This window comes from Lissotriton vulgaris, unplaced genomic scaffold, assembly GCF_964263255.1.
Source record: "Lissotriton vulgaris unplaced genomic scaffold, aLisVul1.2 SCAFFOLD_822, whole genome shotgun sequence".
Taxonomy (NCBI): domain Eukaryota; kingdom Metazoa; phylum Chordata; class Amphibia; order Caudata; family Salamandridae; genus Lissotriton; species Lissotriton vulgaris.
Window position 1 is genome coordinate 834,316 of NW_028245005.1, and position 26,357 is coordinate 860,672.

The window sequence follows — 26,357 nt, forward strand, 5'->3', positions numbered from 1 at the left end:
CGATTACCAACTTTCACATCAAACAAAAAAGGCGACAGAGTGAGACTCACACCCTTATGCCCAATCTGAAGCTTGGATAGGACGGAAGGTTGTATTTTTTCCTATATAACGTGGCTTCTGATGGGGAATGGGGACGCTTGAATGACAGGCCCCAAATCACCATTCTCTGACACGCTGCACTGCCTGATGCTATTGCAGCATGTCAGAAATGTATTGCATCTGTGAAAGGACAGGATGTAACAGCCCACGCCTGACACATGCGCAGTATACCAGGGGAGCCTCTTCTGGTGCAAGGTGATATTGCAGCTATTACATGTAAACAAATGATCGGTGAGATTATTTTGGTAAATGTAAATGCGGTAGTATTTTAACAAATGAGATGCAAGAAGTGACCCCTGACTGTGGGGGGTCGCCACCCCGTTTTTCCCTTATAGAGCAGCTGCGCCAGGCTAGTTATTTTGCAGCAACATCCCTAATGATGAATATGTAATATTATGAAGGTGAAGCGAGTCCGCTGTTTACAGAGAAGATATTTACTGGTCAAATTATGCACAGGATATGGATTGAAGTACTGGTTGGAAATGATGTACGGTCAGTGGTTGATGAAGGTTTGAGAGGTAGAGAATGAACTGATATCCTGCAAATTAGATTGGCAAAGAGGAATGTTTACAATTGTACAGTGATAACAGCTGGTGTATGGAGCACGGGCCAACAATATATGTAAATGTAAATGTGTTGTATTTGTATAGCGCAAACAGTAACCCGTAAGCATCCCGGAGCTTGTACTCCTACCACAAGGGAACCCCTCCTGGCTTTTCCTTGTGAGGTGTCTACTCCTGGGCATCCCATGGTGAAACCAGGCATCCCTTGTGTATCGGGGGCCATTGTGGAGACTAAGCAAGCTATTGCCTAGAGTTGCATCGTGGGGCCCATGCTTAGATTCGGCACTGAGGCGAGAATATCCGGTCAGAGGAATTTAAGCCCGATCCCGCCAAGGCGGGAATCGAACCCTGGTCCCTGGCCAGCGCTCTGCATCAAGGTCTGCCGCTCTAACCATTGAGCCACACTTCTCCACTATATATGTGATTAAGTCCCCCATGCCATGCAATATAAGGATATTGCAAGTCACAGATGAGTTTGATGACCATGACCTTTAGAAGGTCACACCATATACAGGAATGAGGCAGAGGGCCGAGTTTCCTTATAGTGCCATGGAACGCAGAGCTGACTTCCAATATTCTTATCATGTGTAGCAGTGTAATATATGACTTATAATACGAGGTCACACCATCACTATTCCCACAAACCACCTAAATCCTTAGAGCGTAGCTCTTTCATAGGAACGAATAAGCATGTTTGCGAACATGAAGAATAAAAAGACAATTTCTGGTGCTAAATTTAACACATCAAAACAGCTGTTAGATAGTTTTTGCAAAAACATAATACGAGAGGTTTTATGCAAGGCAGTTAAAAAAAAGGTGAAGTAGAAGCATACAGAAAGATTCCAATGTTTCTAAAAGTAACTAATAAGTGTGAACATTTAACGTTTCCCAAAATATCCACTTTCTGCTTGGCAATGTACAGCTAGAAAAGTAGATCAGAAAAAAGAAAGCAATGTTTTGCTTTCCTTTTTAAACAGCAGCTTTAATTATGTGCATGACAGAGAGAATTTTATACCTTATGATACATGGTCACTTCATCACCCTTCCAACAAACTGCTTAAATCGTTGGGGCCTCATTTATGAGAAAGTATGCATCGCTGCGTGAAAGCAGCGATGCATCACTTCTCAGTGCGCACTCCTTGCGACACACATATCTTTCCTATCTGACCGCTCCTTCCAGATTCATGCCCCACCATATTTGTCTGGCAGGTTCCCCCTCAACTGCGGTGTCCCTCAGGGGCCCGCCCTTAGCCCTACGCTGTTTAATGTGTAAGTCCGCCCTCTTGCCCTCCTAGCCAAAGAGCTGAAGATCAAAATGATCTCATATGCCTTCTCTAAGAACACCGTGTCAGACCAGTTAAAATTCCTGGAAGATGTTTTGGCCATCTCAGACTGGATGACGGAGAACTATCTCCAACTCAACTCCTCTAAGACGGAGGTGCGCCTGAATGTCCGTGACTCGCATAAGTGGGATTACCAGTGTTGGCCTTTGACAATGGCACCCCCCTATACCTAAAGAAGTAGTCAAGAATTTGGGCATCCTAACAGACAACTCCCTCTCATTTGAGCTTCATGCAAAAAAAGTTGCTGATACCTGTTTTGGCCGCCTGCGCAGCCTCAAACCCATCTTGGGATTCTTCGAGCCCCCTCCTCGCCAAGTAATTATCCAATCTATGGTTCTATCCCATCTGGACTATTGTAATGGACTATTACTTGGCACCAATAAAAAAGTCATTAAAAGACTTCAAAGGGCTCACAATGCGGCTGCCCGCACTCTCTTTGCCCTACCTAAACACTGTTGCACCTCCCATCTACTACACCATTTGCTTTGGGTGCCCATGAAACAAAGAATCCAATTTAAGACCCTCTGCCTCACCCATAAAATTCTACACAGCCAGGGCCCCCAGATATTGCAAGGACTATGCACCTTCTATGTTCACACACGGGCCCTACGCTCTGCAGACTTGCATCTTGCCTGCACCATTAGGGTGCGCAAGAGCAGAGCAGGTGGCCGCTCTTTCAGGTCCTTGGCCCCGGCCCTATGGAATTCTATTCCCCTTGAGGCACGCTTTACACAAGATCATTGGCTCTTTCAGAAACAGATCAAAACCTGGCTGTTCGCCTCCATTTAGGGAGGCTGCCGCATCTGTCTCCCTAAATTGACCCTACTTTGCTGTCTCTCCTGCTGTGCCCTGCCTGCTGGCCTGTCTGCAAGCTCTGGGACGCCCTGTTGCTGAGGCAGCCATGCGCTATATAAGTCAAACTAACATAACATAACATACCTGATGCGTCATATTTAGTGTATGACGCATCATGTCGCAAGGAGTTACAGATACTTCAGTATTTCTGACGTATCTGTAAACGCAAAAGTGACGCATTGCTGAAGTGTGTCACAAAAGTGACGCAACTCCAGCAATGCGTCCTTTCACAAGGGGCAAGCCGCATGTGAAAGGGCCTGCGTCAGTCTTACGCCTGCTGTGTGACAGGCGCAAGATTCTGACACAATGGCGTCCTAGAAGTGACGCAATGAAATCTCATAGATTTCACTGCGTCACTTCTACGAGGCTTTTTGCGGGGAACGCCCCCCCTGCATACATTATACCTGACACAGGTATAATGTAGCGAAGGGGTTTACAATGTGACAAATCTGCTTAGATGGGTCACTTTGTAAATAGTGCGCAACAGGAGGCATGTTTTATGCTGCCGACGCGTCACAAAAAGTGATGCATCAGCAGCGCAAAACTGACGCAAGGCCTCATAAATGAGGCCCTTAATATTTTGCTCTTTCATGTTTTGTTGCAGACAGTAAACCTAAACCAAAATCTGTACTGCAAAATTCATCACACTGTCAGTAATTTTTAAAAGGATATTAGAACTACTTCCATGTAATCCGATAAAAAAATGCTGTGTTAGAAATAATCAGTTGTCTTTCCTGTAACGACCTCAAATTGGGAAAAATACATTTGTTGCTATACTTATCTACTTTCTGCTGAACGTTTTTCATTTTAGCAAAATATATCAGAAGGAGGAACATGCGCTTTGCATTTTCGTTCTTTAAATTGTTCCTACAGTTATGCTCCGTTACGTGCCCTCGCTGCTAGCTCTGACAGCAGGTATTGTGATGTCAGGACTCAACTGTAAGAAGTTATTACAGTCATTAAAATTGAGCAGCTACGTAATTGCTTCACTTCAGGCGTCTGGAGCTGTCACAAGGACATTAGAGAAGGGCTTCTATACAAGGAGTGCAGGCTTCATTGTATTATAATTGTTTCAAGGAGAATAAAGTCAATCGAAAGTATCGGTAATTAATGCTACTGAAGAGATGGCCCTGGGTCTTGAGAAGCTACGGGTGTGCTGGTGCACGCGTGATAATTAGGTTAATCAAGAAATGTGTTTCTAATTCGGCAGATTTCTGATACTGAAGGAGTAGCGGAGGCCTAGGTTGTAACTGCATCAGGGAAAACACCGAAAATCTATTGATACCGCCATATCGGAAAGTTTTAAGCTACACAGAACGTGTTGCAAATAAATTAAAAGACCAAACTATTTATGTCCACTAGGTGGTAGCAAAAGATTATGGTTGGGTCATACAAACGCCAGCGCCCAGGTTGCCATCCTCCTTGGAAGTGCCGAGTTCAGATTATTGCTATCTCTCAAATTCATTAGTTAAGGAGTTCTATTTGACTTAGGTGCCCGGTGTATTTGTATACAACTCTGCAATAGTACACATAGGTGCCAAGTTTTCGTCATGCTTTTGTCTGACATTTCCACATTTTCAGTATGATTTGTGTGACATTTCAATTACTTACGTGTGACCCTATGAGTGACACTATTGTGAGTGGAGCAAACCAGTCATGTCCATTTAAACAGATACATTTCACAAGTGATCCCTTTTTCCCACACTATATTAATTGCCTTAAAACAGCTGCAACGCTCCGGAGTGCCTATACTATGTCTGTAACATGCTGTAACATGCTTCCCTTTTATAACAGGTTCGCACTGAAAAGAAACATTTCTTGCACCAGCATAAAGCACGTACATGCAGTTACCTTACAAAGTGAAATATGAAGTGGTGGCTTACAGTCATGGGGTTTTACAGTCATGCGCACTCTGTCCTTTCTTCATGTAGGCAGCAATGCAGCCTACATAGAAAAAATGACCTCCCAATAGGCGCCGTCCCGACCAATCACAACTCTGCCATTGCAGTGTTGTGATTGGCTTAGGGGAGGGGAGAGAGGCTGCCTGCTTCCTGCAGGAAAGCCGGTCAGGAGCAGAGACGACACGGGACCTGGGAAGGTACGTTTAAATTAATAAATAAATAAAAACACCACGCGACACCCCCCCCCCCCCCCCCTCACCCCTACCCACGAGCCATCCCGGCCACAACTGACCAAAGTGCACTTGAACGAATCCTATTATCATTGAAAGACTGGAGTCTATATCAGCGGCGGCTCCTCTATTAAGGCGAAGGAGCATCACCCCACTGCTCGCTATGAGCAGTGTAAAGGAAAAATAAAATACGGACTGGAGCCAGGTTAGGGCCGGTCGGGGCTGGGCTCCTTTCAGAGGGAGGAGTGGATGGTGTGCCTAAGTGCCCATGACGGTTTGGCAGGCCGTCTTGGGCCAGCCAAACCGCTATGTACACTTTGAATGTTCCCCACCAGGCTGTAATACACAGCCTGGTGGGGAACATGCAGAAGGCTCCTACTCCCTGTCTGTGTCCCGAACCATGGCGCTCAGATCAATCACAAGTGCCGTGATTGACTTAGGGGAGCCTGGAAGCCTGGGTGCTGCCAGGGTCAAGGAAGAGAAAAGGACGGAGGAGAGGCGGCGGCGGCTGGCGATTGGCGATCAGCGAGGAACAGGTAAGTCTAGTTTTTTTTCTAACTCCCCACTCCATCCAATGCAACTGTTCCTTGCCAGCCACCACTGGTCTATATGTATCGCTTTATTCCTCCACTTGTTGGTGGCAGGCCTACGTGCTGAAGCCACATGGTTCATGGGCGGTTTCTGATCCATTTACAGCATATAGGTTCTTCGATTTGTGACCTGTGTATCTTGCTGTGGCTAGATATCATCCATTATTTGACTGCTTTCATCACTTCCTCCTGGCTGATCCCCACAACCTTAGACTGGTCATGCCTCTCAAACCAGCCCCCAAAGCCTCAGCTGTATCTCCTTTCCTGTACCATCTTAAAGTCTCAGTACACACTCCCCTCTTGCACTGTACCTGTAGTTACGGAAGGAAATAAATAGGCATCTCTTAGTACAAGAAGATCAGGTATTCTATTGGTGCATTTCAGGCATGTGTGCATGTTTAAAACTTTACTACTTCTAAATGCCTTTTGTGAATACCGTATGTCTAGGCTTTCCTGTTTTCAGTTTCTATTTTTGGTAAATTCTGGTGGGGTTTTTTCCAGTGTTTTCCAGTGATTTCAATACCTTAGAAAAACAGTTATTTTCAGTGGTTACTCATTTTTGCGCCATCAAAACAGCAGAAACAGTGCTTTACCAGTGTTTATGGAACCTTTTGCTTTCATTATTGCTTGCTTACATCACTGATGAATGGGATTTAGACAGGTAACCTCCCAGGTTTATGCCCAAATATATAGTATATGTTTTCCAGTGCCAAGAACAGGAACATGTGATTTCGATATATAGTAATAAAGATGTGCCACGTCATCCCCTTACAAAAACTAGTAGTAACATTAATACCAGGCAGTTCACACCACCGTTTTTGCAAAGTCACACCCTACCAACGCAAAAGAAATGATTTCTGAAATCTGTTCTCAGTCCAAATGTGAGGTTATCTGGCCAGCGTGGAAGCAAGACATGGCTGTTTCACGACCCCCTAAGCAGGGGGCGCTGGAGGAATGGGGCTACAAGTTTTTTGCCTCCTTTTAATCAAAGGTGCCATGAGATAGGACTAGAGTAAGAACAAGGCACGTGTGTTTTAGAAATAAAAGTAAGATACTGCACCTGGAGCCTAACATGTTTTCTACATTTAAAGGGAATACATTCATTGACACTTTTTTTATGCTCTTAGAGATGTGCAATCCTATTGTACCTTTCTAAAAGACAGATCTGTGATTGAGAAACACTATAAAAGTAGGTATTTATGGTAGGAAACCGCAGTGAGAACCTACTATTCGGGAGGACACATTGCCTTTAAAATGTATTTTAGCTCAAAAAGTCCACTACAAAAACAATTTTACTGGAAAGTATATTCTGTGCACAATTTAGCTCACAGGATTAAAGAGCCCTAATCCCACCACATGGCTGCCCTCCCACCACATTGAGTCAGATACCTTTCTCCTACATTTATTGTTTTAAGGTGCTACCTTTTCTCTCCATGTTCCAGAAACATATATTTTTCCTAAAACTCTGCCCTTTGCTTTCTTAGTAAACAAAAGTTGTTAATATATTTTCTGGCAGGCAGTGAGGTGGACATGGTTGCAATGTTTGTTAACTCTTTCCATGTGGCCGCGATTCCCCTGGTGTGCTGTAAACAACACGAAAAGGGGCGGGCTGTGACGAACCCCAGCCGTCATCAGCACACGAGCACCGTAGTGCATGACGGCTGGGGTTCGTCATCAGCATGGAAGGGGTTAAAGAAGCTTGAAATTGTTATATTCTATTGCTAGTCCTCAGGGTTGCTGGATAGTATATTTTTGTAACAATAATGTGCATCATGAAGTTTTTGGAACCGCAATTCATTACATCACCTCATGTCCACAAGCCGACGATGAACACATGTTGCTGGGGGCCAGGTGTTGCTCCGGCTCTGGAGCCATTCACACCTCGGCCCCCCATGTGTTGGACCGTCCAGCAGCAGTGTTTTCTAAACCCCCCTCCTCAGGCCATAGGGAGGGGTGGAGGAAAAAGTATGCAGAGCCTCTCTGGGGCCCAGGTATTGTCACCTCGGCCCTGGTGTCTTAGGCTTCGGTGGAGGGAGTGTGCCTTTGCTTGGGCCTCCCTGTGCTGTGACAGAATCCCAGCGCCTGCTCAGCATCCTGTGATTCTGGGCAACTCACTTAATCTTTAAAGATCTACAATAAAACTAAACGTTATCTTGTATATAATCGTCACACATGTAAATCACTCTAGGGCCTTTGAGCCAAGATCACACTACATAAAACTACACAAAATATCTAGCTGGATATGCTACTTTGAAATGTGAGAATGTTCTGCAGGTTTTTCTTGCTATTTTCGGTTTTAAAAAAAAGATGCTTTTTTTGTTGCAATTTTTTATAGCGCAAACTCCACCGAAGGTATAGGAGCGCTTTACATGAGCACCATTTTTTTCTTGCATTCTTGCTCTTTGAATCTGAGTTCTGTTCATTTCTTGTGTGCCCATCTGTGATGTAAACTACTGTGCACCAGTCCCGTTCAGTGGTTCCCCGAGCTTCCTTGGTGTCAGGCATGGCTAGTTCACCCTTATTAGATATTAAACTCGCTTTCTGTCATAGCTAACCACCGTCGGACATCAATTATTGCCTTGAAAAAGTCTTCTTGAAAGACGAAACACGTGTCGGCAAGTTGTGTGCTAGGAAGTTTTAATGAAATCATTTTGGAATAAAGTATTATCAAGACTGCTACATGCCTTGGATCCTTATATTTTGACTATTGGCACCGTTACCGTTGATATCCTTATTGGTGCTGAATGGGTGATATTTATACCCATTGATGTGACTTACATTTGCTGACTAAATAGTGACTATGGGTGTGCTGTCCGAGCCCTTTCTTTTTGCATTTTGTCATATGCACACTTTGTGTGCAACAAACACCGTGGGGTAGTGGGTGTTGTTAGGGCTAATTGAGCACCCATCTTCTAATTTGGATTTCGTAATATATGAATTCCACGTCTATATTGTACCACTTAATATAGTGAGGTCAATGAATGTGCAGATGTTTCTCTCTCTAGAGAACACTACTACCCACCATTTGTGATGTTAATAGACCTGGGAATGTGTTAGAATTTTACACCACCCCAGGTGAGGCATAACAAGAAGAAATATCTTTATTTCTCCTTGTTTATTCCTTTTTATATGTGTGCTACATTCTCCAGCACACAAAGAAAGAGGAAAATGCCTCAGAGGATTGTTTTTGTGTAGGAAGCTGTCTCTTCCTGCACAAAAACAATCATACCTGCAAAGCAGGCACCCTTGCACCATGGCACAAGGGGGCCTGCATTGGCGCTAGGCAGCACATTGTGTGCCAGTGCAAGAAAAGGACAGGAATGATAGTACAGAAGTGCATGGTGACACTAAGCTTGAGGCAGTTCAGTGAGGACAACGGTGTTGACGAAATGGGTGGAACTTGTGATGGTTCATGTCTTCTGTTAGGGTTCCCTGATCTACCACTGCTGCATGGTTGACCACCAAAAGGCTCATCACTGCATACAAGAATGAACACATTGCGAGGCGGAATCAACCTAACTTAAAACGAGAGGAAGCAGCATCCTTTCCTACAGAGAATGCCCTTCCCAAGCACGTTAAAGGACCTGGCTTGCGGGATTTCAGCCACCATGAAGGGCTTGAGTTCGATCTCTCATTGAGAATGGCGGGTTTGCTTTTCGCCCTAAATATTTTTCCGAAAAGGGGGTGGTGATGAACAGAGTGTCTGAATTAAGCAGACCACTCTTACCCAGTCCAAAGATCAGGGCTTGATCCATCACCGTTTTTTAGCTCACTGCACCATCCCAGCTCAGAACTTGGCAATATGCAAATTAGTCTGACCCTGGCCCAGTGCATCATGGGAACAGGGCAGACCAAACTACCAAGCCAATTCTTATACTGGGAAGGAAACAAGCTACCGGGGACCGGTTTCTGGCATTTCAGCCTTCTTCGGCCCGGCTTGCTTGAATCCTGATGGTGCAATGAGCTAGGGACTCACATCTGAGTATACCCTTCCACGCTTATGGTGGACAAAAATGATTCAGAAAAGGGGGTGGTGATGAACAGAGTGTCTGAATTAAGCAGACCACTCTTACCCAGTCCAAAGATCAGGGCTTGATCCATCACTGTTTTTTAGCTCACTGCACCATCCCAGCTCAGAACTTGGCAATATGCAAATTAGTCTGACCCTGGCCCAGTGCATCATGGGAACAGGGCAGACCAAACTACCAAGCCAATTCTTATACTGGGAAGGAAACAAGCTACCGGGGACCGGTTTCTGGCATTTCAGCCTTCTTCGGCCCGGCTTGCTTGAATCCTGATGGTGCAATGAGCTAGGGACTCACATCTGAGTATACCCTTCCACGCTTATGGTGGACAAAAATGATTCAGAAAAGGGGGTGGTGAGGAACAGAGTGTCTGAATTAAGCAGACCACTCTTACCCAGTCCAAAGATCAGGGCTTGATCCATCACCGTTTTTTAGCTCACTGCACCATCCCAGCTCAGAACTTGGCAATATGCAAATTAGTCTGACCCTGGCCCAGTGCATCATGGGAACAGGGCAGACCAAACTACCAAGCCAATTCTTATACTGGGAAGGAAACAAGCTACCGGGGACCGGTTTCTGGCATTTCAGCCTTCTTCGGCCCGGCTTGCTTGAATCCTGATGGTGCAATGAGCTAGGGACTCACATCTGAGTATACCCTTCCACGCTTATGGTGGACAGAAATGATTCAGAAAAGGGGGTGGTGATGAACAGAGTGTCTGAATTAAGCAGACCACTCTTACCCAGTCCAAAGATCAGGGCTTGATCCATCACCGTTTTTTAGCTCACTGCACCATCCCAGCTCAGAACTTGGCAATATGCAAATTAGTCTGACCCTGGCCCAGTGCATCATGGGAACAGGGCAGGCCAAACTACCAAGCCAATTCTTATACTGGGAAGGAAACAAGCTACCCCCTTTTTGTAAATCGTTTTTGGCCACTATAGGTGTGGCAGGGTATACTCAGACATGAGTCCCTTTCTCACTGCTCCATCAGGATTCAAGCAAGCCGGGCCGAAGAAGGCTGAAATGCCAGAAACCGGTCCCCGGTAGCTTGTCTCCTTTCTGGTGAAGAATTGGCTTGGTAGTTTAGTCTGCCCTGTTCCCATGATGCACTGGGCCAGGGTCAGACTGATTTGCATATAGCCAGGTTCTGAGCTGGGATGGGGCAGTGAGATAAATAACGGTGATGGATCAAGCCCTGATCTTTGGACTGGGTAATAGTGGTCTGTTTAACTCAGACACTCTGTTCATCACCACCCCCTTTTTGTAAATCGTTTTTGGCCACTATAGGTGTGGCAGGGTATACTCAGACATGAGTCCCTTTCTCACTGCTCCATCAGGATTCAAGCAAGCCGGGCCGAAGAAGGCTGAAATGCCAGAAACCGGTCCCCGGTAGCTTGTCTCCTTTCTGGTGAAGAATTGGCTTGGTAGTTTAGTCTGCCCTGTTCCCATGATGCACTGGGCCAGGGACAGACTGATTTGCATATAGCCAGGTTCTGAGCTGGGATGGGGCAGTGAGATAAATAACGGTGATGGATCAAGCCCTGATCTTTGGACTGGGTAAGAGTGGTCTGTTTAACTCAGACACTCTGTTCATCACCACCCCCTTTTCTGAATCGTTTTTGGCCACTATAGGTGTGGCAGGGTATACTCAGACATGAGTCCCTTTCTCACTGCTCCATCAGGATTCAAGCAAGCCGGGCCGAAGAAGGCTGAAATGCCAGAAACCGGTCCCCGGTAGCTTGTCTCCTTTCTGGTGAAGAATTGGCTTGGTAGTTTAGTCTGCCCTGTTCCCATGATGCACTGGGCCAGGGACAGACTGATTTGCATATAGCTAGGTTCTGAGCTGGGATGGGGCAGTGAGATAAATAACGGTGATGGATCAAGCCCTGATCTTTGGACTGGGTAAGAGTGGTCTGTTTAACTCAGACACTCTGTTCATCACCACCCCCTTTTTGTAAATCCTAAATATTTTTCCAGCATTGGCTTTCTTCTCCATAGTGACCGCCTCAGATATTTTCTAGAGACATCAAGAACCGATGCATTACACGCTAGATGGAGAAGAACTGTTTGCACCGGGAAGGAGTGGGCTCACTCAAATTATGTATAAGAGTGGATTCTGTGAGCAGGTCTTCTGCACGAGTTTGGCACACACCTACACCTTAGCGACAGTTGGATCCTTCCATGGTTGAGGTGCAGGTACAAGAATTATTTATGGCAAATGTATTTGGTGTGCATGGACGGCCTCTATGACATTCACAAAATGAAGAGCACTGTTGTTTCCTAGTTTCCCAAAGATGCCAGAGAAAATATTTTGCACACCCCTACTTGTTATGCTAACATCCAAAATACTGCAAAGTGCATTTGTGCCTTGATTGGCATGAAGAAAATGTATTGTGCTATGAAACCACATCTCAAAATGGAATGCAATAGAAAGCAAGCTCAGTTTGCTCAAGAATGGTAAAGCACCCTTTGCCGCAAGCAGGAGTGACAAAGGAAGGGCAGTGCATTAACCCTGGCATTTCAAACACCATAGAGATCCATGGATGGTCCAAGTTTTACTCCTCTTCTAAATGTAATAGCTGCAAAACTAGTCCCAAGCCTATGTTAAAGAAGTGAGGCCTTACGATGCACCGGCGCCTTGATCTTTATTTGGATCATCACAAAAACCCACAGGTTCCTCTTTCGTCTTACCCCCAATGCATCTCCAGAACAGATCAGACTTGAGTTTGGACTAGTAAATCAATTAATCACCAGAAAGGGGGCGTATATTAAAACTTGGAAGAGAATAAAATCAACGTTGGATAATCCTTTGAATAAAGACTCTGGCATAAAATTCAAAATGATCAAAATACCCCAGCCGGTCTGTACCTAAACACCACCATTGATGACTTGGGGGTCTGGACAATATGGGACTCAATACTCACACAGGGGGTCATATAAAATTATTAAATTGGATAATATTCAATGATGATGTGTCTCTATTCACCAGATCTCACGCCTGGACATTTATACATTTAAATCAAAGCCCTTTAGCCTCAGCCATATTTGGACGCCGGATGGTCCAAGCGGTTAAATGAGTCCTTTATTAGGTACCCATTTGGCATTCTCCCTGGATACGCCCATGCCACGCCCTGGCTATGGAACAAAGTACCATTCATATACAGACTGTGTCATGCAGCAGAAGAGAAGGTTGTCCACCTACTCTGTATCTGCCCAGGCCTCTAGAGAGAAAGGAGGTCCTCATTGGGATGGCTTTGGGATCAACGAGGCATCTGTTCCTGCAGACAGGCTGTCATTGCATGTTTGAATCCAATGGACACTATTCTGAATTGTCGTTTAAAAAGGTTTTTATTCAAGCTGCACCAAAACGGAAGGAGTGCAAGCTGTGCTAATTCACTCCCAAACACTGAATGTATAAATATTCTTTGGTTTTAATGGTCTTTATGTAATTTACTGAGACAGCTACATATGCAATGCTTTTTTAATGTATGCTCTGGTCTTAATTGGTTTTATGTAATTTGCTGAAGCAGCCATATATGCAATTTTATTTTAACGTATGCTATGGTTTTTATTATCTTTGCATTATAAATATTTGCTTACTTACTTATTAGTTTTAGATTTGGTAATCAATGGGGATTTTTGCTTTAAAATTAATAGGGGTAGAATTACTGTTTTCAGAGGTTCATTATTTAAGACCCTTTTTTAAATTTTGAGATGAAGAAAATCAAGGGCAGCCTGACTTTGTGTTTTTGTCTACTGGAAACTTGTTTGGTAGCACACTTATGCACATAGTACACCACAAACACCCCTGACAATACCAGACACACCCTTACCAAATAAATCGATTATTAAATAAAAATTTGACAGCAAAATCTTCACTGACCAGACACAATGACAATAGATCATTATGACTCTAGTCAATGAGAAATCATTGAACCATAGGAAAATGGTTGCCCGACACTTCAAGATTAAGGTTGAGATGGCCTACTCGCAAGATGTGTTTCCTCAGAACTCCAATAATTTCTTAAGTTCTCCAGCCTAAACAACTGCAATTTTCATAAAAAAATTTAATCTTTCTTAAATACCTGTCTACTTCTCACAAGCACACAGTGACATTGACTCAAGTCTAAGGACCATCTCTAATCCATCTCTAATCCAGCAGGCCTTATTACAAGTAAACTTGAACTGAATGTCTGTGTCAAATTACTTCTACAGCTTCACTTCTCCCACTTTTATTACAGCCATCTTCACCAAAGAATCACTGAATGTCTTATTCCTCTGTTGGTTCTGCACCACAACTCACATACAAGGGAAAATCTAAGAGACTTATTATTTTAGCAATCGCACAGACAAAAGGCACACACTGAGCACCTAATTGCAGCCCACCAAGGCCTCCCAACTCCAGGCATGTTGCGTACATGACTACCTGTCCATCGGATCTTCACTTGCACGTCTGCCACCATGTTTATAATTTGATGGTAACTCACCATTCTTCTTCAACGCCATATTCTCTTATCAAACAAAGGTCTGAAGGAATCTTGCTATGGTCTTTGGAGACATTTGACTCCATTAAACCCTTACTGCGGAGATGGGCACACACTTAAATGGTTCAATTTCTTCTAACCACTTCCATAGGAAATGATGGCTGAATAACATCAGCATGACTCCGACTGTGAAACTTTTTGATTCACTGTACTTTCTGTTAAAATTGTGGTGAGCTGAGTTTTAAGCTACATCCTGCGTTTTAAGCCTTGATCAAACGCCCTCTTTCTTCTAAAGCAAGCTATTATAAAATTCACGTAAAGCATCACAAATGATCGCCTGGTCAACTGCTGAATCTGGGCCACCAACTTTCATGGCCTAAACCACATTGGTTCACTAGATACTGGGAATTATTCTGCATTTGCGCACAATTTATGTCACTAATTGTTAGTGCAGGGACCACAAAGCCTTCTTTGGTAACTCCCTTTTCTATGCCACATACTGGCCATATGAAAGATGGCATATTCACTAAATGCGGATTTGATCAAGTGGCACGTCAGGTAGGCATCAGCTCGTCCCCTGTTCCCCTTCTTCACCAATCTAGTCTAGTCCTTGGAACCTCTATCCTTAACAGTTTTGTTTTAGTTCACTCTCCGAATTCATATTAGTGACCAGTTCTCAATCTCAACTGAAATCAAGCCCATGGATGGCCTATTTATCCCACTCAACCCGCTCAGTCGAATCTCTATCTCTCCCACTCTCAAGCACTCACTGCACACTCTCCCCTAGCCTCAAAATGGGCCTACAGTCACAACATCTCTTTTTTCCTGTAATGAAACACAAATCCTCTAGGCGAAGACACAGAAACCAAACAATCTCATTAAAGGTGTTCCACCCACCACCCCAACCCACCCCACCCCCACACCACGCCTAACAATATGCTCTCATGCACACTCTAATGCAAGATCAGCTGATGGTGTCTTCACCAAAATATTCAACTTCTTTACTTATCATAACATTGATGCCATCATCATCACAGAATCTTGGTTAAATGACCCCCATCAACAAAATTATTGACTCATGCGTCTTATAAATTACACAACTTTCAGGGCTGCCAGCATAAAACAAGAATAGGCTTAGTATTAAGGACTTCATCAGCTACAACCTCACACCAACACATGTGTTTTACACTTTTGAATGTTTCAGGTTAGTTCTTAGTTTCTCTTCATCACCCACTTTACATATGCTCACAATTTACCATGGAGTCAAGCTAGCCGGGCTGATGAGAGGTGTTACCTCGAAACCGGTCCGGTCCTCGGATGCTTGATTCCGTTCTGAGAAGGACATGGCTTTTGTAGTTCGGACTGGACTGTTCCCATGGGGCACAGGGTCAGAGCTGATTTGCATATCGCCATTGTCTAACCCAGGGTGGTGTGGAGTGCAAAAAACGATGGATTTGGGCCCAGATCTTTGGACTGGGGTGAGTGTGTGACATTGATCCACATTCGGTCCATCACCTGTTTTGTTTGCACAATTTACCATCCAGCACAGAGCAATACCAAATTAATGGACAAGTAATCCGAATACATACACATGGTTTCCACAAACAACACCTTTGTCTGTGGTTTTAATACTGACAGTGGGAATCCAAAAAGTAAACATTATGTGGTCAGAAATGTTTTTATCAATAGTGTACTCTGTGTCCCCCACAGCCCCATTGATTGGTCTGACAGATAATAATTCCTTAATGTCACAATGTTTTTATTTTGATTCCTGAGAAATCTCTCTATGCAGGAAGCGAACCAGCAGCCCCTCCTGCCAAAAGAGGCAAATTAGATGAATTAAAACAAAAAATTCACCTAATGAAAAACAAGTTTTACTTAACAATAATGAGTCAAGTTCCTCCTCCTAAATTCACTCATTATTTTGACTCCTCCTTCCTTGTTATATGACTTAGCAACTAGAAAAGTCCATCAAAAATCTTAAAACTACAAACTATTTCCTCAACTCCAATCCAGCTAAAATCGTCAAGGACTAGTTTCTCACCTTCACAGACACTTGTTACTATTTGATCAATGCATCTTTTACCCAAGGCATTCCCCATCATTGTAAAGACAGGGCAAATCACTCTCATCCCTTAAATGACGTAATCTCTATCCACTCTTAACAGATATCTTCTGTCCAGTCTTTAATTCTCACTGGCTTTGCAAAGCTGTAGCGGAAATAGTCGCAAATTAGCAAAATACCATCATGATTAATAACATTTATTGATCAACTATCAGTATAGTGTTAGACGGGACTTCTGCATTGAAACCGCAACATTAAACTATACTATGATGTATACCACATCTTAGACAAAGGTGATTCTTGCCTAATTACACTGTTAGAATTATCTGCAGCGTTCAATACAATTGACAATAGAAGACGCCTCCATATACTCAAACACTGCATGGGTTACTGAGACAAGGTACTAAATTATTACAAAGCTTCTGTTATCAAGAGATCACATTTGGTAAATACTGGCGATCACAAAGCCACCACTGCCAACATGACGTGGAGTGCCGAAATGATCCATATTAGTACCCAAATGATCTACCTCTCTACACGCAATCAATAAGCCTGGTCCCACATAACTTAGGGGTCACCCTTCTCCAATATGCGCCTGTCACCAAGCTGTATCTAAAACTCCCAACAATTGAAGGCATTGCTAACCAAGGAAACTGTTTATCTCAAGTATAAACATGGGTTGCTAAGAAAATTTAGAGGCTTATTTTTCAAGAACGGCATTAAAATTATCGCCGGTTTAGCGGCAGAAAACTGCAGCTAAAGCGGTGATAATGGATTTGATAATATGCCCTGGAGAATTCCAATAGAAGCCCATGTTCACACCAGAACATGGACTTCTATTGGAATTCTCAAGGGCAAATTATCAAGCCCATTATCGCCGTTTTAGCTGCAGTTTTCTGCCGCTAAACTGGCAATAATTTTTAACTCTGTTCTTGATAATATGCCCCTACATTTTTTTCCTTTCAAACTCAGTGAAAAAAAGGTTCTATCTGAAACAACACGACTCTTTAAAATGAGATGGATTTGCACCCAACTTTAACCCTATCGCCAAATCCCTTGGCTTTATACTTGGCCCTCATGCTTCTGAGGTCAAGAATGTGTTGAAAGCTGAAAATGTGCTTGTTCAACACATTAGAAAAATCCATCTAATTCTCAGCTGTCCATTTCCCTTGCCATATAACGACTGGATTTCGGAAATGCTCTTTTGGCAGGCCCATTGACAGCGGTACCACATTTAGCTGCCAGGGAAGTCCTTGCTACAAGCAAATTCAACCGCAACACATCCATGCATAGCAATCTGCAGTGGTTGCCTATTTCATCAAGAATCAAGTTCAAAATCTGCTGCTTTTGTCTTGAAGCCAGCCATGAAAACTTCCTGCCATATCCTGCAGATCTTTTTACTATCTCCGACAGATTAATAGATCTGAAAAGTCACAAAACCTTTCTCTTCGAATCTCCCAAATTTAGAGACTCAGCAGCATAGAAACTGTTCTTCTCTGGTGCGGCCTCCTCTACATGGACTTCTTTGATGCCTCATCTTTGAACTTCTATAATATATTTCTATAAACACTTGCTGGTAGACCCCTATTGTTGAGTGCTGATTACATTCAGGTATGCCTGCCTGTATATGATGTGATCTCATTTCTGAAATGTGTTAATGTAAAGTGCCATCAGAACGATAACTTCCCGGTTGTGCTATAGAAATGAAAAATACATAAATAAACTATTCTTTTTTTTTTTGTAAAATCTTTTTATTGTTTTTCAACACAAGCAATACACATGTATATGGCTGAGCATGTATACATAAAACAAATTCTCGATATAGACGAGGAGATACAAGGTTTTAACACCAATTGCCCAGAAGAGTAAAGTAACAGGAACCATCTCAAGTGTCCCAGAGTCACCCGCCAGAGCCAGCGACCTGGGCAGTTACAGGGCAATAACACAAGGCAATACATTCCCGTCATAATGCCCCATGCAGCAGATCCATTCTCATTTCAGCCCCCAACTCCCCCTCCCAGTACCGTCACTCCCACCGGCGCGTCAACTATGAGGTCATGTGTAATAGAATATCAAGTCCATTCAATAATGGGGACCATACCCGTCATCCAATTTACATCATTAGTAGGTATAGTGACTATTAAGGGGGCATGGGGACACTACCCATTGTTATCTAAGGCATTATAATACTAGTCCTCATCCCCCGTTAGATCACTCACCTCTGACTCAGATTCTATATCTGCCCCTTTTAGTTCGGTAACAAGGGCCTCCCACGCTCGCGCCCCCTCTAGTGCTTTGTCATTGTGGGACCTATGTGCCTGCTGTGGACGAACTGTGCCCTCGCTGCTCACCCACGTGAGCAATGCAACCCTCCACCTGAGGTAGCTGGGCCCCGCCGCAGCCTTCCAGTGGGATGTAATATCCCTTTTGGCGAGCAGCAATCCCAAGTCCAAGAATTTATTTGTCAGTTTTGTTTTGCTAGTATGCGGAAACCAATGTAGCAAGCAAGTCCCCTTATCCGGAGTAAGCTGTCACCCGGTTACTCTACAAAGCAGCTCAACCACCTCCACCCAGTACGTGCCCAACAGTGGGCAATCCCACAGCATGTGCACCAGGTCCGCGCTCCGCAACGTACATCGGGGGCATTGTGCAGTATCTACCTGGAAATATTGGTTGATTTTTGCGGGTGTAAGATATGCTCTATGCAAAATAAAAAATTGAACCAATTGGAACCTGGTGTTTCTAGTGCCCTTCCACGCCCTCTTGAGGATGTGCGACCAGGCTGAGTCAGGTATCTCTTTGTTTATATCCACCGCCCTCTGCGCCTGCAGCTTCTGTAACGGCGTCAGCCCCTCCCTAAGCATACGCCTATAAAAGCAGGTGACCACCTTATAAGTGCCCGCTACCATCACTACATGTTGGCACGCCTCGCTTACTGGCTGTTCCAAAAGGCCAGTGCCCAGTGTTTTTGGATAAATGCAAAACAACAGTTGATGGACAGAATGCAGAACAATGTCATACATTCACCCCAGTACAGAGATCTGGGCCTAAATCCATCGTTTTTTTGCACTCCACACCACCCCAGTTCAGACATGGCCATATGCAAATCAGCCTTGACCCTGTGCCTCATGGGAACAGTCCAGCCTGAACTGCCAAGCCATGTATTTCCTGGACCGGAATCAAGCATCCTTGGACTGGTTTCTGGCTATCAGCCGTCTTCAGCCTGGATAGCTTGACTCCAGTGGTGTGGAGAGCATGGGACTCACTTCTGAGCATACCCATCCCACTCGGGTGACAAATGCAAAACAACAGTTGATGGACAGAATGCAGAACGATGTCATACGTGCACCCCAGTACAGAGATCTGGGCCTAAATCCATCGTTTTTTTCCACTCCACACCACCCCAGTTCAGACATGGCCATTTGCAAATCAGCCTTGACCCTGTGCTTCATGGGAACAGTCCAGCCCGAACTGCCCAGCCATGTCTTTCCTGGACCGGAATCAAGCATCCTAGGACCGGTTTCTGGCTATCAGCCGTCTTCAGCCAGGATAGCTTGACTCCAGTGGTGTGGAGAGCATGGGACTCACGTCTGAGCATACCCATCCCACTCGGGGTGACAAATGCAAAACAACAGTTGATGGACAGAATGCAGAACAATGTCATACATTCACCCCAGTACAGAGATCTGGGCGTAAATCCATCGTTTTTTTGCACTCCACACCACCCCAGTTCAGACATGGCCATATGCAAATCAGCCTTGACCCTGTGCCCCATGGGAACAGTCCAGCCCGAACTGCCAAGCCATGTCTTTCCTGGACCGGAATCAAGCATCCTAGGACCGGTTTCTGGCTATCAGCCGTCTTCAGCCAGGATAGCTTGACTCCAGTGGTGTGGAGAGGGAAGTTACAGGACAATAACACAAGGCAATATATCCCCGTCATAATGCCCCATGCAGCAGATCCATTCTCATTTCAGCCCCCCAACTCCCCCTCCCAGTACCCTCACTCCCGCCGGCGAGTCAACTATGAGGTCATGTGTAATAGAATGTCAAGTCCATTCAATAATGGGGACCATACCCGTCATCCAATTTACATCATTAGTAGGTATAGTGACTATTAAGGGGGCATGGGGACACTACCCATTGTTATCTAGGGCATTATACTACTAGTCCTCATCCCCGTTAGACTCTACAAAGCATCTCAACCACCTCCACCCAGTACGTGCCCAACTGTGGGCAATCCCACAGCATGTGCACCAGGTCCGCGCTCTCCAACGTACATCGTGGGCATTGTGCAGTATCTACCTGGAAATATTGGTTGATTTTCACTGGTGTAAGATATGCTCAATGCAAAATAAAAAATTGAACCAATTGGAATCTGGCGATTCTAGTGCCCTTCCACGCCCTCGTGAGGATGTGCGACCTGGCCGAGTCAGGTATCTCTTTGTTTATATCAACCGCTCGCTGCGCTTGCAGCTTCTGTAACGGCGTCAGCCCCTCCCTAAGCATACGCCTAAAAAAGCAGGTGACCACCTTATAAGTGCCCGCTACCATCACTACATATTGGCATGCCTCGCTTACTGGCAGTTCCGAAAGGCCAGTGCCCCAGTGTTTTTCGATGGCAGCAACCAGGGCCGCATGTATTAGGAAATGACCCCGTGGGGGCCCAAAACTCTCCTGCAACGCGCTATAGAGCAGCAGTACGCCATCTCCAAACAAATCCCCTACCATCTGTAACCCTAACATCTCCAACTCCGCAAGGACAGACTAATAAATACATAAATAATAAAATAATCATTCAGGTGGTGTAAATGCACTTGCTGTATACAAATCAAGATAACATAGCATAATCATTGAGCTGAGTTGATCAGTGCACTATACCTGCTCCACTTTTCCCAGGATCCAAGATAACACTCTTTACATTTTTCAAGATTCTCATTCCTTCTGGCTGCAGAGTAAAAGTAAACATACAGAGTTATACAGAAAATATGGGTACAAATCTATGGACATGGACACAGACACAAGTGTTGAAGGTCTGTTTCAGGTGTAAATGGGAACATTTGGCCATCCGCAGACATATAAGTTGTCATTTAGGTCTTTTTTCAAGCCTCAGTCTTAATGCAAATATAGTCCAAGAATTATTACCCATCATGAAATCGTTATCTTCATTCATTACCATTGGGATAATCCCGAAGGAGAAATTGATTTCTGGAAAACTTTTTAAATTCTATAGGATGAAGCACACAATTCTGTCTTTAATTTAAAAAGGATGTCAGCGGGGGTTTGTTTGTTCATTGTGATGCTACTCCTTTTAAGGATGACAGCCAAATTGCATCCACAAGGCCCTGCGTCTTCCTGGCATTGTCAGTTCTGTTTCTCACTGCCCATCAGAAGTGTTCTTTTCTTCGCTACAAATGTTAATTTTATGATATTTGTGTTTTTACTGTTTTTTTTCTCTCTGCCTATGGTAACCCGACCTAGTGGGGGTTTGGGGTTTGTTTTTGTTTCCTGCTGTTTTGTCTTCAGTAAGTTTTCGACAGCTTCTGTCTGACTTGTGCGGAGGCAAGTGCCGTTCTTGCTTGTTTTCACATGCTATGTTTAATTAGGTATTTTATTAACTGCAGTGGTAAGATGAGAAAGAAGGATGCCTGTACCAAACGCCTATTCTGCCTTGCTTAGAACCTTGATGTGCCGTCTCTCTCTCTCTCTCTCTCTCTCTCTCTCTCTCTCTCTCTCTCTCTCTCTCTCTATATATATATATATATTTATATTTTTATAGGATTTGTTGCCATGCTTTCCACCTTACTTATGTCGCCTTCATTTTATTGTTTATCTGTTTCGTTGTCTTCCCTCTCCTCTCACTTCTCATTTTTCACATCTGTGGTTGGGCTCGTATATCTCTTTTTACTTTTTTCACTTATTTTTTTAGCACCCTGTATTCTCCTCTTTTGCCCTTAACTTGGCTCACATGTCTCTTGCAGAATGTTATTTTACGCCACGTTTATCTTTATTCGTATGACCATCCACTGCTCTGTGATGATTTCCCTCTGTGTTCTAATGACTAATATGTGCAGTATTTTCGGGCACTATGCCGTAATTGCCTTCAGCGCGTCTTTGACACTTTGGTTTGCTATTGTTGTTTACATGTAATTTTATTTATGGCACTATGTCGTGACTCCTATGATACTTTACATGTTACTCATCCGCAACCAACTTTCATATAATAGCGCTGTTTCTGTTTTATTTGACATTCACTACTTAAACCCTATTTTTTTATCACATTGCACTGTTTTACCTTTAACATGCAAATGTCATGTGGTACATGCTGTTTTCTCATGTGAACTATACATGTAGGATTAATGTAGACACTGTTGCTTTATTTATTTTTCTGTTTTATTTTTATTTTTTTTGGGCGTTTCTTTTCCCCAATCAAGCCCCTCCCACTTGTTGTATATATATCCTCACTTTTTTTGAGTGCATTTGTGTGATCAAGCTCCCTAGTGGAGTGAAACGCGTTACCTCTTAATAAATGTTTTGAAACCTGCTACTCACTCGAGTTGGATTTCTTGATGAGCCTCTCTTTTGACTGTCTGCTGTGGCGCTGCGAGGTCTGCACCCTGCTGCTGCCTGTCATTCACTGACAGGCTGGGATTCCTTTACATATATATATATATATATATACATAGATATGTCATTTCATATTAGTACTCTACAAATAGTCATTGGATGCAACTTCATGGCTAGAATCACAATTCATTGCATTTGTAGTAGCTTTGAAACTGGAATCCCCTGTTGAGTTGGTGGGCAAAACCCGCTCTCTAGTGTTGTTTTTAAAGTGTTTCCAAACAGGTTTTGGACCTTCATGGGCAGACCGAATCTCCACAAATGCACATTATGATTGGTAGGAGCGGTGCGGAGGGTCTAAGGCTTTAAAATCTAATCGTAAAATGTGTCTTTGATTTAGACTAAGAGGCAGATTTCCTTCACATGAAACCTGCACTGCAATCTTGGTTTCACCCAAAGGGGGTCAGATCTCTGCAAATAAACAGTAGTGGAAGACAAAATGTGAAGTCAAAACAAGAGTAAAGCCGGGGTTGCAACTGATGCTTTTAACTGGGACTCTGTTACTATAAATTGCCCCAAATCACACAACACATATCCAGGAGCATTGCCCTTAGCTACATGTATGACCTAAAAAGTATGGATGTGTTGCCGTGTTCCCTTCCCCACCAAACTGATATTGTTTCATCAATTGCAATTAGTTTGTTGAGACATGTGCTGTTTCGTAAGGTAACTGTTGTGGCTGGTAGTTGATGGGTTATGGAGTGCTCCTGCCCTGTGAGTTAGGACCTCATTACGGGCCATATGTATCATAGATCCGTTTTGCGATTCCTAAATAGCGATTTTTAAGGAATCGCTATTTAGGAATTGCAAAATGGTATGTATGAAGAAAATCGCTTTTTTTAGCGATTCCTTAATCTTCCTTAAAAGGAATAATTTCCAATGCATTCCTATTGGCCAAGAGGCCCATAGGAATGATTGCAAAATAATTCTCAAAATGCGAATTCGCAATCTGCTAATCGCAATTTGAGAATTATTGCAACGGTGCAGGGGTGTCTCAAGGACACCCTGCTGCACCCCTGTAAATTACATGTGTGTGCATATGGCGTACATACATGCCCAATGGGCATGTATGTGCATCATATGCCACCCTTACAGATGCACAATTGTGCATATTTACAAGAAATCGCAAATTACCACCAACTACAAGTTGGTGGTAATGTGCGATTTCTAAACCTGAAATCGCAAGTCAAAAAAGCTTCATACATACCATTTAAGGAATCGCAAAATTGTGATTCCTTAAATGCTTAAGCAAAATAAGGAATCACAATTTTTTGAGATTCCTTCTTTTGCTAATGTTTCTTAAATTTCAAAATCGGTAAAAAGGCCTTTTGCGATTCTCTAAGGCCGAAATTCTTCGAATTTCGGCCTTAACGAATCGCAAAAGGCTTGATACATATGGCCCTTAGAGTTTGGTGGATAGTTACTCTATCACAAATGTGAGATATATCTTGTTTGCTTAGTACAAGTGCTATAGGATATACTGCACTTGTAACAGGGCAGAGAGGATATCCACCACGTGTCTGATAGAGTAACCCGTCCACCAATCAGGTGCAAAGTTATTGATGTTGAGCAGTGCCTTCTTTCAGGACAGCAGGCTAGTCCAGTGTTCTTGGGTTATTGACTATGATAGATGAAGACTTACCCAAAAAATCTTGGAATGCCATATTTCATATCGTTTCCGGTGTCACACTGAGCTCATATGGTGAAGCGGTGCATAGTGGCAGTATCGTAGCCAATAAGGTCTAATCGAGTTCATTTGGTGCTGAACCAGTTCTGCATCTCCTCCAGAAAAGTGCAACCAACTTTTATGCTTCTCACCATCAGCTACATTTATCGAAAAAAAATCTGCAGACATTTTCTATCTTGTCTGGATTCGCTTAGGATGAAAATGGGCAGACAACCTTTGCAAGGGGGATGGAAAAGTTAAACTGGGAAAAGTTGCGAAATTTGTTAAAACTACACTAGTGTATACAAATATAAACGTAGTATACCACTAGTGAAGAGACAGTTTAAACACTAGCAGTGTATTTCTCCCCTTTCTATGGTGCAGATGTAATTGCCTATGAAATGATGCTGGGTGTCAGTGGTGTGATTTTTGATTTACTCTTATGTCCTAAAATGTTGACTGGTAGAATGGTATACATTTGGAATCACTTTACTTACTACAACCTTCAGCTTCTTCCTCACACCGTCACCAAAAGATACACCAGCAGCCTTTACTTCAATTTCCAACTCTCCTGTCTTGAGGGGGATGATGACAAAGGGGATGACGTGAGACGATTCCGCTTTGATGTCGACATATTGCTGAAATCTCTTCTCGAGGCTTGAAGAACTGCAAATGTCCTCATTATACAGCAGCTCTACACGGACCTGTTGAAGATAAAGACCTTTTGAACCACTTTGCATCTTCGAAAGGCTAAGCTATGGCGTCTAACTTAGATGTTTTGGACAATGCCAGCAACTGGCAGAAAACTATTTAATGCGCACATAGCAGTTTGCACCCCGTTAATCATAATACCCACTCATACCCTTGTTTATTTACCCTGCTCAATGATATCTCTTTCCAGCATTTAGTTCCCCACTCAGCCCAACCCCTATATCTCGTATTCTGTTCCACACTCTTTCCCCTAGTTCACTACTAACTTATTCCACACACAGTCCCTCACGTATTCCTTCCTCCAGTCTAGCCACAGTCACCCCTAATGTAGAGTCTGATTCAGTTGGCAAGCACTGGTTTAGGGGTTTTACGGTGTTAGTAGACATCAATTGCGTTCGCTGAGGGTATTTTACACCGGGGTCCCCGTGCTATAGTTACCCAAAATGTAGATCAAGAACTCCTTTTCAGCACTTGATTCTCAAGAAAGTGACCGCAGAGCAATCCAAGGCTCCTTCAATGTTGTGATGTGGGTTGGAAACTTAGAACTCAGTAACACGCATAATAACACTCATCATTGGCCAATCAGTGTTTTTACTTTTAAAAAGAACAAATACTTTAATGCATAGAAAGCTTAATACTATGCACTACAAAGGGGCATCTGTCTTTTTCCCTTGACTGAAGGCTGATGCTCTTCAAAGGACCTCAGGCATGCTCCTACAATCTACATCTGTGTGCAGCAGGTTCTCTCTATCCTCCACTTTATGTACCATCCATGCACTCTGTGTACTTGCCCCCTGTAACTCACCAAGAGCCCCTTGCCGTAGCTGTCTAGAGCCACCTGGCCTTAGAGTAGATAATGGACACCATAGGTTATGGTTCATATTCCAATTGTTATAGAGTTTGGGTGGGTGAGATTTGGCTAAAGAGATTCACGCCACAGCAGAGGTCCAAATACCAGAGGTCAAGAACAGAAACTAATATGAATTTCTATGAGTTAGGCATAGTTTCCTAGCAACATTCATGACCCTGCAACACCTGGGGACATAAAGTCCCAGATCCTTCTCAAAAGCCCCTCACACAGATCCCTTCTAAGAGCCTTATTTAGAGTTTGGTGGGTGGGATACTCTATCAAAACATGATGGGATTTCTCTCCACCATATTACCAGTGCCATAGGCTCTAATACACTTATAGAATGACGGA

The 26,357-nt window shown here is 43.6% G+C and overlaps 1 protein-coding gene across 1 annotated transcript in view; it reads right to left on the minus strand.

Moving 5' to 3' along the window:
* Positions 1 to 26,357, minus strand: part of LOC147666670 (complement C3-like) — a 285,541-nt gene that overhangs the window by 223,072 nt on the left and 36,112 nt on the right. The window contains exons 5-6 of the mRNA XM_086948981.1: positions 24,943 to 25,149; positions 21,037 to 21,103 (exon numbers count right to left, since the gene is read on the minus strand). Coding sequence (XP_086805107.1) covers positions 21,037 to 21,103; positions 24,943 to 25,149 — 274 coding nt within the window. The remainder of the gene's footprint in view (positions 1 to 21,036; positions 21,104 to 24,942; positions 25,150 to 26,357) is intronic.